Source organism: Notolepis coatsorum, assembly GCF_963971535.1.
Source record: "Notolepis coatsorum genome assembly, chromosome: 6".
In the NCBI taxonomy this organism is placed as follows: domain Eukaryota; kingdom Metazoa; phylum Chordata; class Actinopteri; order Aulopiformes; family Paralepididae; genus Notolepis; species Notolepis coatsorum.
The window spans coordinates 77,781,057-77,801,124 of NC_140170.1; the positions used below are offsets into that span (position 1 = coordinate 77,781,057).

Consider the following 20,068-nt stretch of genomic DNA (forward strand, 5'->3'; position numbering starts at 1 on the left):
AGAGAGAGAGAGAGGGAGAGAGAGAGAGAGAGAGAGAGAGAGAGAGAGAGAGAGAGAGAGAGAGGGAGAGAGGGAGAGAGAGAGCGAGGAGGATGGAGAGAGGAGGATGGAGAGAGAGGGAGATAGGAAGAGAGGGAGGATGGAGAGAGAGAAAGAATGATGGAGAAAGAAGAGAGAGGGAATGGAGAGAGAGAGAGCATGATGGAGAAAGAGAAGGATGAGGGAGAGAGGATGAAGAGAGGAAGAGATAGGATGGGGAGAGAGAGAGAGGAAGAGATAGAAGGATGGAGAGAGAGAGAGAGTGGATGGAGAGAGGAAGAGAGAAGGATGAAGAGAGAAGGATGGAGAGAGAATGAGAATAGAGGGAAGAGAAAGAGAGGAAAGGAAGGAAAAGGTACACAAAAAGGTACACACAGATCTAGCTGCCTCTCTCCTCATACAAAAATGGACAGACACAAACACACACACACACGCACACACACCACACACACACACACACACACACTCCATCTCTCTTTGTATCCCACTGTGCTGCACACAGCCTTGTGCTGGTGTGATTTATGTACCATAACACTTCAATTAATAGCCCAGGCTTTTATTTGCTTCAATCACTGAACTCAACTGGGCCTATATGGAACAGGCCTTTAATTCCTTTCACGCAAAAATTGGGATAGATGGGAAATACTATCAAATAGTTTATTTAAACCAGCATGAATATTGCTTGTATAAAAATGAGGCTGTCGAATAATATATTAATTACAAATCACTCATCTGAGAGACGACGCAAGTAAATCTTGAGAGGAATGTTGTTTTCAGCTGCCTCTCGCTGTCCAGTTCAGACAGAGCCCAGCAGATGACCGCCCGCCCGCCCACCAGGTCCAGTTATGCTGCTCTGATGAAAGGTGATGTTAAAGTGGTATGTGGTCCAGTTATGCTGCTCTGATGAAAGGTGATGTTAAAGTGGTATGTGGTCCAGTTATGCTGCTCTGATTACATCCTCTTGAATTTGTCAGGCTTCAAATGTGAAGGTATTATAATCTTCATACATTTTTGCCATGTTTTCAATGCAAAATAGTATTCTTCAAAGCAACTAGTAACCAATGGGTTGAGATAAATGTAGTGGAGTAAAACTATTTAGTTACTTTCCACACTGCTAGTCAGTGACCAATGGCTACAACTATGTGAGCTCACACAGAGTGAAACTGTCTCGCTCGGTTCACCTAATGCATTGTGGGGAAAGCTCTGCTTCCAGTTATAGCCTCTGTCTGTCTCTCCCTTTCAACTGTGTGGTGTGTCTGTGTGTGTGTGTGTGTGTGTGTGTTGTGTGTGTGGTGTGCGTGTGCGTGTGCGTGTGTGTGTAAGCTCCCCTCCACTAAACGGAGGATGGGGCCAGATGCCAGACAGACAGGGGAAAATGAGAAGAGACCTGTAGGGTAGAGAACAAGCGAGTTGCAACCCAGTAACACATTTGGCCCTGAATCTTATTGCCTCGGTGTTAAAATTATGTTCTTGTTAATCTCATCGTGGTAATAATTGCTCATTAAGATGCACGTTTCCCCAAAGCTCACAGTCCCGGGGCCGTCTGTGTTTATTTTCGAGTTGCCTGTAAGTTTGATTAACTAAACTCAAATAAAGTTTGATTAACCCTTTATTTGCCTATTTGCCAAGTGTCTAGTTTTAAAGCAATTAATAGTTTGGGGGGGGGGGGGGGGGGGGGGGGATTTATTTCCAGTTTCTTTTGGGGGGGAGGGGGGGGGGTCTTGGTGGTAAACCGCAAAACCACGGTAAGAAGCCACAGCCATACTGTACATGTGTTCCGTTCTCAGCTAGTGTGTGTTCTGGCCCCAAGCTATACCCTGTCCATGCTCTTATGGATGGACACACACATACATTTAATTTTCCAGCACAAATTACAATGCGATAGGACATTAAGTATTTATTTTTCTCATTTTTGTTGTTGTTAAGATTATAAAAGTACATGGTTCCATTATGCTAGTACGACTCTGTGTGTTCGACAGTATTTACAGCGTGTGTGTATATGTTACTATGCCCTGTGGCGTACTGCAGAGTGCACAGACACACAGGTACACACACCCAAACAAACACCTACACCGACCCGACCCAGAACATCCTTCTTTACCGATCTGTTCCTCCATTCTTTCGCCCGCTCTCTTTCACTCTCTCTCTCTCTCGCACAATGCCTCAGAGGTCATCCTTCTCTCCTACGACTTTCTCTCCTCTGCCGACTCTCTCCATCCTCCCAGTTTATCTTTAATCACTCTCTCGATCTCCTTTGAGACGTCTCTCCTTCCCTTCCTATGCATCACTCTGTTCCTTTCTCCGGCTATCTCCGTCCCCCAAACCTCCGTCCGTCCTCTCTCCCCCTCTTTGTCACTCGCCATCCTCTCATTCATCTATTCCTCCTCTCTCTCTCTCTCTCTCTATCTCTCCTTCCATCCTATTATCTATCCGTCCTTCCCTCCATCCATCCCCCCATCTATCTAACCTTATCTCCTTCCTTATATTCTCCCTCTGTCTTAAAATCAGTCTCTCTCTCTCATCCCTCTTTCCCTTCCACGGCCCTATCCATCTCTCCATCCATCCAGTGTCTGTGTATCTATTGTTATCCAGTGCCTGGCTGCATGTGTCTGTGTATCTATTGTTATCCAGTGCCTGGCTGCATGTGTCTGTGTATCTATTGTTATCCAGTGCCTGGCTGCATGTGTCTGTGTATCTATTGTTATCCAGTGCCTGGCTGTATGTGTCTGTGTATCTATTGTTATTAGAGATGTTGGGAAAAATAGATTCACATAAGAATCGCACTTCTATCCCTACCGATTTTTTGTATCTACTTTTTCTCCCCATTTTTCTATTTTTTCTCCCATCCCAATTTCGTATTATCCAAATCCCCTCCCCTGTCTCGAACGTTGCTAGACCATGCCTCCCACTGGTCGGCTGCAATGTGGACGAAGCCTTGCATCACGTGTCCCCTCCGGTACACAAGGAGGCAGCTGTCGCATCTTTTCACCTGAACAGCGTGATCTCTCAGCGGCGAGGAGTAACGCGTGGGAGGCTCATGCTGCCCCCGATACTGTAATGTTTTATGTTTTGTGTGGACCCCAGGAAGACTACTGTAGTTGTTGTCATGCAACAGCTAATGGGGATCCTAATAAACTCAAACACACATGTAATCATTTCACTAGAGGCGGTCAGAGAGTAGGCGTCGGCCATTTTGCGGCACCCCTGGAACAGGTAGGGCTTCAATCAGTGCGGATGACCACAGTGGCTGTTGCGGGGATCAAACCTGTGACCTTCCAGTTACAGGGCGGTCTCTCTAACCGTATTAATGGCTTATAAAATTTTAAAAAATAACTAGAAAAAGTTAATTTCTCTCTTCATCCGACTAGTCAGGAGTGGATAATTCCCAGTGTGGTCGTGACTTGGGAGTCTAGTAGACACAATACAATGCAATCTAATTGGATCTTCTGTGTACAGTAAGGTACTTCAGGCTCAAACATGGCAGCACAACAAGCTAGTAATACTGTGTGACACTGTACCTTCACAGTTCCCTTGTTCACTATTCTTTGTCTCTCACCCCCCCATCTCTCTCGCTCTGCCTCTCTCTCTCTCTCTCTCTCTCCATCTGTTTCTCTCTCTCTTCACAGACAGACAAACATGCAGCAACATCAGTAGACTCCCACTGGAGGCACTACGTTGGCTGCCAAATTATATGGTAATGAGGAGATTCTCTCTATCTTTCCTCCAACTCTTTCTCTTTCCTCCAACTCTCCCTCTCTCTCTCATAATCCTTTCTTACCATCCCTCACTCACACAACCCCATCCTCCCTTAACAAACTCTGGCTCAATCCTTTCCCCCCTCCCTTACTTCCTTCCTTCCTCATTCCCTCCATCTATCCAACTCTCTCTCCCTCTCTCTCAACCTCTCTCTCTCTCCGTGTGAATGGTTGAGAGGCCAGTCAGGCAGCGAGTCTCGTGGGGTGGAGAGCTAACATCTGGTGGCGAGCTCAGATCAAAGAGATCCTCTGGAAACACACACACACACACACACACACACACACACACACACACACACACACACACACACACACACACACGTATATACTGTCGCCACCACACAGCAGGAGGGCAGTTGGCAGTGAGAGAGTGGAATAGAGAGAGAGAGCGAGAGAAACAGAATTGGAATGATATGGCATTTGAGGTGAACTGTAGCACCCGCATCTAGCCTCATCATTTCCCCGTCGCTGAACCAGGGCCAACTCCCCGACAACAGAGGTTTCTAGAACTAACCCTTTGACTGTTGCTGAACCAGGGTCAAATCCCAAACGAGACGCTAATGTGTGTTCACACAGATTTGACCCTGGAACCAGATTGGCACGCCAGCGTTGCACGGGTTCTTCCAAGAATGATTTACGCCTCCAAAAAGACCCACCTTCCTTGCACTCCAGTGCCACCCTGGACTCCAGGTTGTCCATCTGCAGCTGGAGGCGTTTGAGTGTGCGGTCGGCGTCGCGGGACTTCCTCTTGTACGCGATCAGCACCACGATGATGACCAATAGCAGCAGGCCGCCGCCCCCTCCGATGCCGATGATGGCGGGCAGGGTGAGCAAGCTGTCCGAGTAGATCTGCAGGGTGCCAGGGGAGTACTCGAAGCCCCCCACCCGTACCTGGAGGACACACACACACACACACACAGGTTAGATCTTTGATTGATGATCACAGCATGTATATAAAAAAGAAGAAAAAAAGGTAAATGGAATTCATGCCGACTTTTAATCGATCAGTTGACTGATTGTTCTTTTGCCTCCTAGTGAATTCTAGTCTCTAATAAGCACTAATTTAAAAGAGGTCCTTCCGCATGACTGCATTTATTTGGAACAGTTTTGTGGGAAACCTAATTTAGGAAAGATTTTGCAATTAAATAGACACAATCCTATTTAGTCCCTTTAATTGTGCCACTCTCACACCGTCTAAGCAGACCTCTCTAGGTTCATATCACAATGATCATCACCGGGTTTTGGGCCTTCTGAATGCAGTCATCATTTCCATAATCTATACATCTAATCTAATTACACAGGAAGGAATCTCTGCGTGTCCGTCTGTCTGTGACTCGCATATCTCGAGGACCGCTCATCTGATCGACTTCACACTTGGCGGGTGTGTCGCTGAGGACCCAAGGGAGTGCAGTCAGTGTCTTTGATGCCATTTGGCCAGATGGCGGCACTATAACAAAGGACTTTTGTTATAAAGATGGTGGCGCTATAAAAACAAGCTTTATGCATATCTCGGGAACCGTTTATCCGATCGGTTTCACACTTGGCAGGTGTATTGCAGTGGAGGACCTGCAGTGTCAAATTCAGTGCCATTTGGCCAGATGGTGGCGCATGAACGTTACGCGTATCTTGAGACCCGTTCATCCAATCGACTTCACATTTGGGGGCTTGGGGCGATCGGCCAGTTCCGAATGGACACAGGCTCCGAAAGGCCACGTTTTGAACGGGCACTGCACTAATAGTTCCTGAACTCAGTCACTTCAAGCTGAAGATCTATCCTTACAGGTTTGAAAAAGGGTGTCAGAAGCAACGTACCAAAACCCCACATTGGCAAACGAGACTGTGCCAAGCTGAGCCAAAAGAAGCCCCCCCCCCACCCCCCGCCTCCACACACAATCTGGGTCAGTGAAGTAACATCTGTGCCCCGGGGCGCTCCATAGAACACCACCGGAACACAACACAACACCACACACACACACACACACACACACACACACACACACACACACACACACACACACACACACACACACACACACACACACACACACACACACACACACACACACACACACACACACACACACACACACACACACACACACACACACACACACACACACACACACACACACACACACACAGAAATACAAAGCTTCAACCATATCACTTCAAACCAGTCCCGGCTCTCTTGACATATGAATAAAACACAGACGAGAGATGTCTTTTCTTCCATCATTCTTTCATTCTTTGTCTCGTTCCATCTTCTAGCGGCCCCTGTGTCTATAGGAAACACAGTGAGCAGGAAGAGAGAACAGCCTCTATAGGAAACACAGTGAGAACAGCCTCTATAGGAAACAGTGAGAACAGCCCCTGTGTCTATAGGAAACACAGTGAGCAGGAAGAGAGAACAGCCCCTGTGTCTATAGGAAACACAGTGAGCAGGAAGAGAGAACAGCCCCTGTGTCTATAGGAAACACAGTGAGCAGGAAGAGAGAACAGCCCCTGTGTCTCTATAGGAAACACAGTGAGAACAGCCTCTATAGGAAACAGTGAGAACAGCCCCTGTGTCTATAGGAAACACAGTGAGCAGGAAGAGAGAACAGCCCCTGTGTCTATAGGAAACACAGTGAGCAGGAAGAGAGAACAGCCCCTGTGTCTATAGGAAACACAGTGAGCAGGAAGAGAGAACAGCCCCTGTGTCTCTATAGGAAACACAGTGAGAACAGCCTCTATAGGAAACAGTGAGAACAGCCCCTGTGTCTATAGGAAACACAGTGAGCAGGAAGAGAGAACAGCCCCTGTCTCTATAGGAAACAGAGAAAACAGCCTCTGTCTCTATAGGAAACAGAGAGAACAGCCTCTGTGTCTCTATAGGAAACAGAGAGAGAACAGCCTCTGTGTCTCTATAGGAAACAGAGAGAACAGCCTCTATAGGAAACAGTGAGAGAACAGCCTCTGTGTCTATAGGAAACAGAGAGAGAACAGCCTCTGTGTCTCTATAGGAAACAGAGAGAACAGCCTCTATAGGAAACAGAGAGAGAACAGCCTCTGTGTCTATAGGAAACAGAGAGAGAACAGCCTCTGTGTCTATAGGAAACACAGTGAGAACAGCCTCTATAGGAAACAGTGAGAACAGCCCCTGTGTCTATAGGAAACAGAGATAATAACAGCCTCTGTGTCTCTATAGGAAACAGAGATAATAACAGCCTCTGTGTCTATAGGAAACAGAGATAATAACAGCCTCTGTGTCTCTATAGGAAACAGAGATAATAACAGCCTCTGTGTCTCTATAGGAAACAGAGAGAGAACAGCCTCTGTGTCTCTATAGGAAACAGAGAGAGAACAGCCTCTGTGTCTCTATAGGAAACAGAGAGAGAACAGCCTCTGTGTCTCTATAGGAAACAGAGAGAACAGCCTCTGTGTCTATATAGGAAACAGAGAGAGAACAGCCTCTGTGTCTCTATAGGAAACAGAGAGAGAACAGCCTCTGTGTCTCTATAGGAAACAGAGAGAGAACAGCCTCTGTGTCTCTATAGGAAACAGAGATAAGAACAGCCTCTGTGTCTCTATAGGAAACAGAGATAAGAACAGCCTCTGTGTCTCTATAGGAAACAGAGATAATAACAGCCTCTGTGTCTCTATAGGAAACAGAGAGAGAACAGCCTCTGTGTCTCTATAGGAAACAGAGATAATAACAGCCTCTGTGTCTCTATAGGAAACAGAGATAATACCAGCCTCTGTGTCTCTATAGGAAACAGAGAGAGAACAGCCTCTGTGTCTATATGAAACAGAGAGAGAACAGCCTCTGTGTCTCTATAGGAAACAGAGAGAGAACAGCCTCTGTGTCTATATGAAACAGAGAGAGAACAGTCTCTGTCTCTATATGAAACAGAGAGAGAACAGCCTCTGTGTCTCTATAGGAAACAGAGATAAGAACAGCCTCTGTGTCTCTATAGGAAACAGAGATAAGAACAGCCTCTGTGTCTATAGGAAACAGAGATAATAACAGCCTGTGTGTCTCTATAGGAAACAGAGATAATAACAGCCTCTGTGTCTATATGAAACAGAGAGAGAACAGCCTCTGTGTCTCTATAGGAAACAGAGAGAGAACAGCCTCTGTGTCTCTATAGGAAACAGAGAGAGAACAGCCTCTGTGTCTCTATAGGAAACAGAGAGAGAACAGCCTCTGTGTCTATATAGGAAACAGAGAGAGAACAGCCTCTGTGTCTCTATAGGAAACAGAGAGAGAACAGCCTCTGTGTCTCTATAGGAAACAGAGAGAGAACAGCCTCTGTGTCTCTATAGGAAACAGAGATAAGAACAGCCTCTGTGTCTCTATAGGAAACAGAGATAATAACAGCCTCTGTGTCTCTATAGGAAACAGAGAGAACAGCCTCTGTGTCTCTATAGGAAACAGAGATAATAACAGCCTCTGTGTCTCTATAGGAAACAGAGATAATACCAGCCTCTGTGTCTCTATAGGAAACAGAGAGAGAACAGCCTCTGTGTCTATATGAAACAGAGAGAGAACAGCCTCTGTGTCTCTATAGGAAACAGAGAGAGAACAGCCTCTGTGTCTATATGAAACAGAGAGAGAACAGTCTCTGTCTCTATAGGAAACAGAGATAATACCAGCCTCTGTGTCTCTATAGGAAACAGAGAGAGAACAGCCTCTGTGTCTATATGAAACAGAGAGAGAACAGTCTCTGTCTCTATATGAAACAGAGAGAGAACAGCCTCTGTGTCTCTATAGGAAACAGAGATAAGAACAGCCTCTGTGTCTATAGGAAACAGAGATAATAACAGCCTGTGTGTCTCTATAGGAAACAGAGATAATAACAGCCTCTGTGTCTATATGAAACAGAGAGAGAACAGCCTCTGTGTCTCTATAGGAAACAGAGAGAGAACAGCCTCTGTGTCTCTATAGGAAACAGAGAGAGAACAGCCTCTGTGTCTCTATAGGAAACAGAGAGAGAACAGCCTCTGTGTCTATATAGGAAACAGAGAGAGAACAGCCTCTGTGTCTCTATAGGAAACAGAGAGAGAACAGCCTCTGTGTCTCTATAGGAAACAGAGAGAGAACAGCCTCTGTGTCTCTATAGGAAACAGAGATAAGAACAGCCTCTGTGTCTCTATAGGAAACAGAGATAAGAACAGCCTCTGTGTCTCTATAGGAAACAGAGATAATAACAGCCTGTGTGTCTCTATAGGAAACAGAGATAATAACAGCCTCTGTGTCTATATGAAACAGAGAGAGAACAGCCTCTGTGTCTCTATAGGAAACAGAGATAATAACAGCCTCTGTGTCTCTATAGGAAACAGAGATAATAACAGCCTCTGTGTCTCTATAGGAAACAGAGATAATAACAGCCTCTGTGTCTCTATAGGAAACAGAGATAATAACAGCCTCTGTGTCTCTATAGGAAACAGAGATAATAACAGCCTCTGTGTCTATATGAAACAGAGATAATAACAGCCTCTGTGTCTCTATAGGAAACAGAGAGAGAACAGCCTCTGTGTCTATAGGAAACAGAGAGAGAACAGCCTCTGTGTCTCTATAGGAAACAGAGAGAGAACAGCCTCTGTGTCTATATATATAGGAAACACAGTGAGCAGGAAGAGAGAATGGGCAAAAAATGTAATAGATACATCAATAGACACAGACCTCTTTACTTTATCGCCCCCACCAGCCATTTTCTGCTCTGTATTCAGTATCAAATGGTTGAAATACCCAAGTGTAGAGCCGGCCAAAATGACACCCCCCAAAGGAGCTAAGATGTTAAATGCAGTCACATATGGAAGCCATGCCAACAGCATGAATGAAAGGATATACGTCTGTGTGTGTGTGTAGGTGTGTGTGTGTGTGTGTGTGTGTGTGTATGCATGCATGCATGTATGTAAACACTGTGTTGTATGATCCTGGGGTGGGGGTGGGGGTAGGGGGGTAGGTAGCATAATGGAGAGAGGCCAGAGAGGAGAGGCGGAGGAGGTGGAGAATGAAAAGGCAGGGGGCGGATTGACAGGGAGGACTAGTCTTCTTTAAGCGTGAAAATATGAACGCACACAAATACTCAGGAAAAAGATGTGAGGAAAGGGAATGGATGAAAGTACAATATATATACATATATAATATAATAACCGTATAATATAACCGATTAGGCATACAGACCCTCATCTGCACCTTTGTTTACACTGTTTTTCCTCATATTTTTATATTCAGAGTTAATCATATTGTTTACATTGTTTATTTTTCTCATATTTCTTTATTCAGATCGAATTTCATTGCCTATATTTATATCTTTCTACTATTACCCTGCCCATACCTGTACCTCTGAGTGTACTACTGAGTGTAATGCTAATCAGATGTATGTACAGTGTTGTAGTAATAACGTGTGTAGTGATACAGGTATAAAGACACTATGGTAGTAGTCATACTGGCCAGCAGACTAACTAGTATGAGTAGGTAAGAGATATGTACAGATATAGATATAGTATCTACAGATACAGTATGTAAAAAGGATTATATGCAGGTATGTACAGACTGATGTGGATATATATATATATACGGTAATAATATATACATATATATGGTATATACAGCATTATTGTACATGCTATCATACAGAGTTATATGGGTTATATGCTCAACCGATTGCAAGTCCCCAACTCAAACAAACACATGTTTGTGTGTTTAATTCTACCGTTGCATGGAGACGTAGGTTAATAGTATGAGTGTAGTCAGTGTACAAGTATAGTGGACGACAGTGAGTTAACAGTATGGGAGTGTACAAGAGGACGACAGTAAGGGAACAGTATGGGAGTGTACAAGTGGACGACAGTAAGGGAACAGTATGGGAGTGTACAAGTGGACGACAGTAAGGGAACAGTATGGGAGTGTACAAGTGGACGACAGTAAGGGAACAGTATGGGAGTGTACAAGTGGACGACAGTAAGGGAACAGTATGGGAGTGTACAAGTGGACGACAGTAAGGGAACAGTATGGGAGTGTACAAGAGGACGACAGTAAGGGAACAGTATGGGAGTGTACAAGTGGACGACAGTAAGGGAACAGTATGGGAGTGTACAAGTGGACGACAGTAAGGGAACAGTATGGGAGTGTACAAGTGGACGACCGTAAGGGAACAGTATGGGAGTGTACAAGAGGACGACAGTAAGGGAACAGTATGGGAGTGTACAAGTGGACGACCGTAAGGGAACAGTATATGAGTGTACAAGAGGACGACAGTAAGGGAACAGTATGGGAGTGTACAAGTGGACGACCGTAAGGGAACAGTATAGGAGTGTACAAGAGGACGACAGTAAGGGAACAGTATGGGAGTGTACTCACGGTGACTTTGTGCTCTCCGGTCAGGTTGGGCCACTCGCACAGCAGCTGGCTCTCTGATAGGGTGAGGATGCAGGGCGTGTCCCCAATCAATACCGTGTAGTTCAACTTGGAGTTGCCTGGCGCGGCCGGGATCAGGTTACGGCCCTGAAAACACACACACACACGCGTGTGAACACAGTTAGAATGCTGGCGTATATCTAATAATTTACATTTACATTTAGTCATTTAGCTGACGCTTTTATCCAAAGCGACTTACAAGTTCTGTGCGACAAGTCAGCAGGAAGGGCACAACAACTCTTTCAGCTGAGTAACAATGTTCCTCAAACAGTGCTGAAACTTGGGTACTGCAGCATTGAGTGCATAGACATAAGACATATTAGTATAGTAGGAGGGGTGCATGGTAGTATAGGACAGTAAAAAGGTTCATGTTTTATTAAAACATTTTGATCAGATATTGATTGAAGAAGTGTGTTTTAAGTCGACAGCGAAAGATTGGTCGGGATTCGGCTGTCCTGACTGTGGTGGGAAGTTCATTCCACCATTGTGGAGCGAGGACCGAGAATAGGCAGCTTATTTTTGATGACCTTCCCGGAGCTCCAGTAATCACACAGCACAATAATAACTTTATTATTATTATTATTATTATTATTATTATTATTATTATTATTATTATTATTATTATTATTATAGAGAGGAGTCTGTTCCATACAATGGTTGAATAGTATTTAAAAATTATTTGTCATGTTTGTTTTGGTCTGCCTGTCATGCTGATACAGGTATACTGCCTCAGGGCAGTTCAGATAGTTGCTGGTGAGGTTGTCAATCACAGATCAATCACCCGTCCGGCACTCCAAGTAGATTAAAACAAACAATGATAATCATTAGCAAACATCATCTGGGCCAGGTCTGATCCGTCTACTGCATGTATACCGTAGTATACCTCTCTAAGGCTATGGTTAGACTAGTGTATTCCTGGCGTTTTTTTATACGTTTTTGACGACGTTTGATGTCCTATCTACACAGAAATGCGTTTTTTGGCGTTTTTTTGTGGATACGGCTGAAACGCAAAATTGTGTTTGCGTTTGGAGATACGCAAAAAAAACGCTTCGACAACAGCGTGTAGTCAGCACGGAGCAGTTGTTGCGAAAACGCCCATGCGCAGTAGATACCATCTGCGTGCCCTTCCGGTGACAACAGTGTGTGTGTTTGGGACAGAGCTCCGTGTCCCAAATAGCTTCAGCTACCATGTGTTGTCAAGTTATTGTTATAAGGACCCCAGTCCAAGCTACAACAGTCTGCATTCCCTTAACAATTGTTTGTATTGAGCCGTATTGTATTGTACCCATATGCAATATGTTAAATAAAGTTTACATCCATTCATTCTGCTAGCATTACCGATTGCATGAGCAGCTGGCTAACGTGAGCTATCAGGATTCAGACCCTGTTAGCTCAGAGTTCCTCTTTCAACTTAACAAGCATTAAACAAAATGGCCCAGTCATCTATTCACCTTTGTTTAATACACACAGCGTTGTCTCTAATGTTATCTAACTACTGATAGCTCGCGATATCATCAGTTTTGGAGCTGGCTAAGTAGCGTGAGCTAACGTTAGCTTCTAGCCACAATGCTATATTGTTATGATGGCATACTCCATTGACGTTAGCATGCAGCTAACAATGCTACCGATCGTTTTTTAGACTAAACTATCCGCTCTTGGTGGTCACTTGTGTTGATGTTAGTTTTGTTTCATCAACAAATGACAGGCAGAACACACAGTGAATGTATCCGTTTTGTTTATTGCACTTTTATTAGGCTTTGCTGAAAAATTATTGCTGCATTGAGCAAGATGGTGGCGCGGCATAGGCGCCTGCCTTATTGACATTTTCTTTGCTGGAGCTTCCACCAGGAAGTGTATTGGCACATTCGTTCTGATTGGTTGAAATTGTCTTCATGTTTGCCACCTACTGCCACCTACTGCTTTGGCAGTGTACTACATCAGTGTGCTCGGCTGACAAAAACGAAAAAAAAAACGAAAGTGTGACTCGAGGCGCATGACGTCGCGGCGATACGCGGCGATACGTATAAGAAAACAATACGAAATGATACGAAAGGTGTAACCGCAGCTTAACAGAGCAGCCGTACCTTGTGTGATATATAATGGACCTCTTTGGTTGCATGTCACAGTGCTGAGTGATGGCACTGATCTAAAGAGGATATTGGAAGATCCAACATATATTGTGTAATTTCAAAGCACTTCTCCTGCCATGGTCTCTCATATCACCCTGGTGTGTGTGTTTGTGTGTGTGCGTGTGCGTGTGCGTGTGCGTGTGTGTGTGTGTGTGTGTGTGTGTGTGTGTGTGTGTGTGCGTGTGTGTGTGTGCGAGAGAGAGAGAGAGATGGGGGGGGGGGGGGGGGGGGAGTAATCCCTCTATACCTAACCAATCTATCTCAGAGCAGAACTGAGTGATCTGGTGGCATCTAATTTAGCTGCCCTGGAATCAGAAGCAGCTCTCTCTCTCTCTCCCTCTCTCTCTCCCTTTCTCTCTCTGGCTGCGCCTGGTTGGCTGAGGGGGGACCAATTAGAAGGATAAATAAAAAACCCACCGAATATCCCCCCCCCCCCCTCACCTTCATCCCCGCTGCTCCTCACCAGACAGGCTTTGCAAGGGGGGGGTAATTGCTCTGAAAATCTGATGCACGTCTAATTTTCTCCGCAATTATTTAATAGGATGCCGTGGCTGTGCTCCTTCTTTCCTTTAGCTCTACACCCGGAGCGAGGCGGGCAATCAAAGCTTTTCATTACAGGAATCTTTATTTAAAAGTTACGGTGGTATAGGCAGACACATTCTCCTCCTCACTCCTCAAAGCTCCCCCCCCCCCCCCCCCCCCCCCCCCCCCATCTCCCCGATTGGCTGGGTGAAGAGAGAGGGAGGGGGGGCTGTATTTCTATTTTCCGTGAAATTGCGTGATAATTTCCTCTCTTTGCTCTCTCTCTCCCGAGCGGCTTTGAAGTTCAAGGCGAGAGGTGAAATGACAGACTAGAGGAAAGGGAAGAGGAGGGGCTGCGCTCTGCATGCATAAAGGCACCAGGAGAGGAAGAGCGTCTCTCTACGTGCGCACGGTAAACACGGCTCTCTGAACCCGCTCTCTCCGCACCACTTATCTGACGGAAATCTGAGCAGGTGTGGAATCGGGCTGGCGGGGCCCTTTTTTATAAACATTAGTTCTCTTTTTTTCCTCACCCCCTCCCAACCACCACCTGATTTTAAAAGAGGGGTGTGGAGGGGAGGGGGAGGGGTTCTTTTTAAGAAGACATCTCAGACGCCGTCGCAAACAGACAGGAAGGCGAAAGACGTAACGCCTTTCACGGGACGCAGCGAATGTCAGAGGGAGGTTGCGCGTTGAAAAGAAGTGAAGTAAAGGACGGAGGCAGGAAGGAAAACCGATGATTGTGTGTGTGGTGGAATGTTGGGAGGGAGGGAGAGAGAGAGCGAGAGCGAGAGCAAGAGCAAGAGCAAGAGCAAGAGCAAGAGCGAGAGCGAGAGCGAGAGCGAGAGCGAGAGCGAGAGAGAGAGAGAGAGAGAGAGAGAGAGAGAGATTTCAATTGCCTGTCAGTGTGTCTTTTCATCCATAGTGGATGCCAGCTGGGAGGTCGTCCGCGAGTGTTTTTCTAAGACGACTACTTGGGGTTTGAAACGGAGGTCTGCGCGGCCTCGACACCATTCATCAGCGGCGGCGTGCTGCTCTCCGCTATAGCTCCGCTCTGTGGGTGTGCTAATCTGGAGCCGCCGTCGAGAGACAGAGGTTCCCGGCTGAGAAGCTGCTTTTCACAGAGACTCGCATGGCATCGGAGGATCTCTCTCTATCCCCGACAACGATCTCTCGTTGGGTTTGCAAAGAAGGCTGAAAACTAGGAGTATAATCTCTGACGTGTGATCACAGGTTTGAGCGCTGAACACTCTGATGATGATGTCACAGCGGCTACCAGCCATTGGACGCTAAAAGCATAAACCAACATTCTAAAATGGACTCCATCTTTGTGTAGTCAACTGTTGATATTAGCAAACACTGCGACAGAACACTTTTATTTTAGTCTTAGCTGTTTACTATAGAACGGTAAAATTCCAATATTGAATTATGAGAAAAAAATCCCACAACAACTTGCAGCTGTAAGAGTTAAGACTGTTTCCTACAAACAAGCTGTTCCTGTAAACTCGTTGGTCATTTGGATTCAGAGAGTTCTGGCTGATCTCTGCATTCCACCACCGTGACCCCTGGCTGGCTTCACTCCTGACCGGCCTGGGAGCCTCCAGACACACTGACCTGGCCTTCCCTCCACACACTGAACGCACTCAGAGAGCAGAGGAGAAGAGGGGGGAGAGGGGAGGAGAGGAGAAGAAGAGAGGAGAGGAGAGCAGAGGAGAATAGTAGAATAAAGGTGAAGAGAAGAGAAGAAAGGAGAAGAGACGTGAGGAGAAGAGAGGGGAGGAGAGGAGAAGAAGAGAGGACAGGAGAGCAGAGGAGGGCAGAGGAGAGGAGAAGAGGAGAATAAAGGTGAAGAGAAGAAAAGAGAGGAGAAGAAAGGAGAAGAAAAGAGAAGGGGAGGAGAGGGGAATAAAATAAAAGAGGAGAGGGGGTGGGAGGAGAAGAGAGAAGAGGAGGGGATAAGGAAATAAAAGAGGAGAGGAGATGAGAATAGAGGAGAGGAGGGGAGAAGAAAAGAAAAGAGAGAGGAGATGAGAAGAAAAGAAAGGAGAAGAAAAGAGAAAAGGAGAGAAGAAAATTAAAGAGGAGAGGAGGGGATATGGGGAGAAGAGGAGAGAAGAGGAGAGGAGAGGGGAGAAGAGGAGAGGAGAGGAGAGGAGAGGGGGAGAGAACAGAAGAAAAGAGGAGAGAACACAACACAACAGAACAAGCCTCTACCTTGAGTATGAGGGGTGAGCTTGGTTTCAGCTCCAGCATGCCGGTGGGGCTGAGAGGTTCAAAGACGGGGTCTGGGTAGTAGCTGAAGCTCTCGTTGACCACCAGCACCGTGCGCACGTCGTCCATGATGAAGCCAATCTCTTCAGGCCCACTGCCCCCCTCCGAGAAGACCTTCTCCGCCTTGGCCACAGAGGGCGCCAGACACACCATTACTGTGTTGTTGACAACCGTGCAGTTCTGGAAGGAGGGAGAGGGGAGAGAGAGAGGAGAGAGAGGGAGAGAGAGGGAGAGAGAGAGAGAGGGGGTGGGATACATGTATTACATATATTAGGCTATAATGTACATTGCCATTTCACAGCACATGATGCCAAGATGTAAAGATAATCTTCAATATAGACAATGACTGAACTTAAAAGAGTATAACAAGTACAGTAGGCGGTCGACAACACCGCATGATGCCTGGAAGTCAGAACTGAGGGACGAGGCGTACCATTGTTGTGACGTGTGTGTGTGTGTGCGTGTGATTAAACGTCTCTGTAATGATATAATGAGAAAGAAGAGGCAGGCTTAATAGCATCAGCGTTGTAATCAGTGCGTTGATATCATCTTTTAAGTCCCCTGTGAGCTAATAAATGAGACAGTAATGATGACACAAATAAACACAAGTGGTTGGCTACTAGCCACCGATGCTAACACACACCGGTTGAAGATGGTTGGGCTGTGGGTGTTTTGGCAGGTGGCCATGGTAGCCACTTCTATTGATATTGCACTTTTTATGGCCGTCGCTGCTGATGTTCATTCTCGCACGCTGGATCATTGCAGGTTGATTCTAGCGCTGATCGGTGTGGGGAAGAATAGATCTCATTTAGATTATTCAGACTGACATTGCAGTCGCGTTATGATTCCAATCAGAGGAAACCCGTTTCCATTGAAAAACAAAATGATCACGGTGTGATCTTTCCAGGGATCTGTACCAAACAAAAATATGTTTTCTTAAGTCTGTAGATTGTGATTTGTAGGCCGGGACACCTCTGATGATACTCAATTTAGAAAGTGATAGACTGACACTTTTTTTTTAATCCACTTTTTCTCCTTATTTTTTTAAATTGTTCTCCCATCCCAATTTTGCCTAGCCAATTCTCCCTTCAATTCTCCCCTCCCCTGTCTCGAACATTGCTAGACCATGCCTCCCACTGGTCGGCTGCAGTGAGGACCAAGCCTTGCATCACGTGTCCCCTCCGGTACACGAGGAGGCAGCTGTTGCATCTTTTCACCTGAACAGCGCAATCTCTCAGTGGCGAGGAGTAACGTGTGAGAGGCTCACGCTGCCCCCGATACTTCCTGATTCTGCTGTACAGGCGCACCAACCGACCTGTAGGAGTCGCTGTCCACAACGTCCAATCCCCACCCACCGTCTTTCCCACCCCTAACACTGCCAATTGTGTTAGTATGAACGACCAGCCAAGCCGGTAGCAACGCAGAGAGCTGGGCTCGATACCAGCATATCCTGCGTTAGTGGCGAGCGCCTTGCCCACTGCGCCACTCAGCCGCCCAGACTGACATTTCTGATATACAATGCTGATATACATTTAAGAATGAGTAAATTCGCTTTTGGTTTTTAAGAAAATGGTTTGTATAGCTATTTTTGAAGATTACAAATGTGAATAATAACTGTTTTGTTATTTTCTTTTAGAATACTGTTTGAGTCTTAAATTTGTTAAGAATATAGGACAGGCATGTATAAGCATTATGCTTCAGTCTGTACCTTTTCAGTCACTGCCTGAATCAAAGATTGTTAAATGATTGTGTATATTGTATTGTGTGATGACTGAATAAACTACTACTACTACATTTTGCCTTCAACAAACTATTTGGATTCCAATTCATTGTTCAGCCCTAGTCGTTAACAGAACCTTTCCACAGCTCGACTTCTCTTTGTTTTCATTTCGATCGTATAAAACGTCTCGGGCATATGGCACCCTTTTATAGCTTGTATATTTCTCACCTCATCGTGCACTGTATACACTAGCGTCTGTCTGACGGCAAAATTCCCCCCCGGGATCGATAAACCAGCGCTATCTGCGTACTGTATCTATCCAGGCTTAGCCTCGACGCTCTACAGAAACCGGTTGCCGTTTCACAGTAAGCCTTTTAGCCTTACACTAACGTGCTATAATTTCACAGTCAATTAGCCACCGTGTGCAAACAAGCTCTGGAGGAGGCGCGGGATCGCTTGACGAGACGGTGTTTAAGGGTCAATGAGAAGATGGATTTTAACCAAGGAGACGGGCAGAAGATGCGAACGCGGGACAAAAGGAATAATGTTTTTTTCTTTGTCTTCTTCTTCTCCAGGTGGACGGGGAGGGAGAGGGGGATGAGTGGGTGGAGAAAGGTTAGCCTAGCCCCATGGTGCGGAGGTGAAGAGAGGAGGGATTTGCCAGAGAGGCTTTTATTGCTGGTTGACATTTCAAAGGTTAAACTGCTAAAAGGAGATTCTACATCAAAAAACACACACACAGGAAATAGGCCCTGGGCTGGGTGACCGACGGGTCATATGTGTGTGTGTCTGTGTGTGTGTGTGTGTGTGTGTGTGTGTGTGTGTGTGTGTGTGTGCGTGCGCGGGTGTATGACTGAGTCCCAGGTGTGTCTGAATGTCTGCGTTTATGTCTGATGTTTTCCAGAGTGAGAGAGACACTCCATGTCTCGTTTATTATCAATAGTGTGTATGTGTGTGTGTGTGTGTGTGTGTGTGTGTGTGTGTGCGCGTGCGTGCATGTGGCTTACATTGACAGACTTGGCAGACCCGTACTTGGCTCTCATCTTGGGCTCCTTGATGGTTGCTAGGTTGGTGCCGGTGATGGTCAACAGGGTTCCTCCGCTGCAAAGCAAGCAAAGCAATACATCAGATCAAAATAACTAGTACTGCCATTAACACATCTGGCAGGTCACCTCTGGGACACGAGGAAGGACATATATGGGAAGGAATATCGTTCAAAACGCTTTGAAATATTTGACCGGCTTGAGGAACGCTTTGACTTGTTTTTCCTTTCTGTACCCTGGGAAGGTTTGGTGAGGCGATGTTCCTAACCCAGTCATGCATCTCTTCTACACACATTCACACACGGGAGCTGCCCAGTAAGACTAGTCCCGACACCGTTGGCCACTTGGCAGCTCCACGTGGAACACGGAGGTGAACGTGTGCCTTGCTGAAGGGTCCTTTAGCGCTAGGTGTCGAGGGAGCAAGGCGTGTTGCGCTGTGATCACATTGGACACCTTTTTGAACATTTTCTCTCGACAGGCACGCATCTTCTCCAAACTACACGCCTCGTGTTTTTGAACCGGCGCTTTTTCGGGCGCTCTCAGTTGAAAATTTTTCAACTTTAAGCCACAGGGGGCGGCTAGGTGGTGTAGTGGGCAAGGCGCTCGCCACCAACGCTGGAGACGCTGGGTTCGAGCCCAGCTCTCGGCGTTGCTACCAGCTTGGCTGGTCGCTCATACTAACACAATTGGCAGTGTTAGAGGTGGGAAAGCTGGTGGGTGGGTCCTGGGCGTTGTAAACAGAAAAAAAACTCCTACAGTTCGGTCGGGGCGCCTGCTCAGCGAAGGAAGGATCTGGAGGGGGGGGGGGTACGCAACAAACAAGAAGGGAGTTGGGAATTGGCATAACGACTAACAGTGGGATGGGATAAAAATCGGAAAAAAGGAGGGGGGAAAAGATAATAATAATAAAAAAAATTTAAACTTTAAGCCACAGAGCACACCAACGTCAATGTCACCTTATTGTCGATGGACCAATCAAATCAACCGAGGGAAGGGATTAACAAAACAAGCAAAAAAATAATGGAGGAGAAGCGCAGTTTCAGACAAACCTCATCTTACCGCGACCGAGATATGAACAGCAGCGCCTGGAGGGCTGCGAGTAGTAATGTATGTAACTTATGTAACATTAGCTGAGGGAGCAACGGTAATCAGTGGTATCACTCGTTGCGCCCTGTGCTCTTTAC

The 20,068-nt window shown here is 46.1% G+C and overlaps 1 protein-coding gene across 1 annotated transcript in view; it reads right to left on the reverse strand.

The window, feature by feature from the left end:
• Positions 1-20,068, reverse strand: part of LOC311229567 (plexin-A1-like) — a gene marked incomplete at its 5' end in the record, with an annotated part of 76,969 nt that overhangs the window by 43,446 nt on the left and 13,455 nt on the right. The window contains 4 exon segments of the mRNA XM_084315643.1: positions 4,451-4,685; positions 11,143-11,286; positions 16,065-16,301; positions 18,849-18,942. Of these exon segments, the coding sequence (XP_084171769.1) occupies positions 4,451-4,685; positions 11,143-11,286; positions 16,065-16,301; positions 18,849-18,942 (710 nt within the window).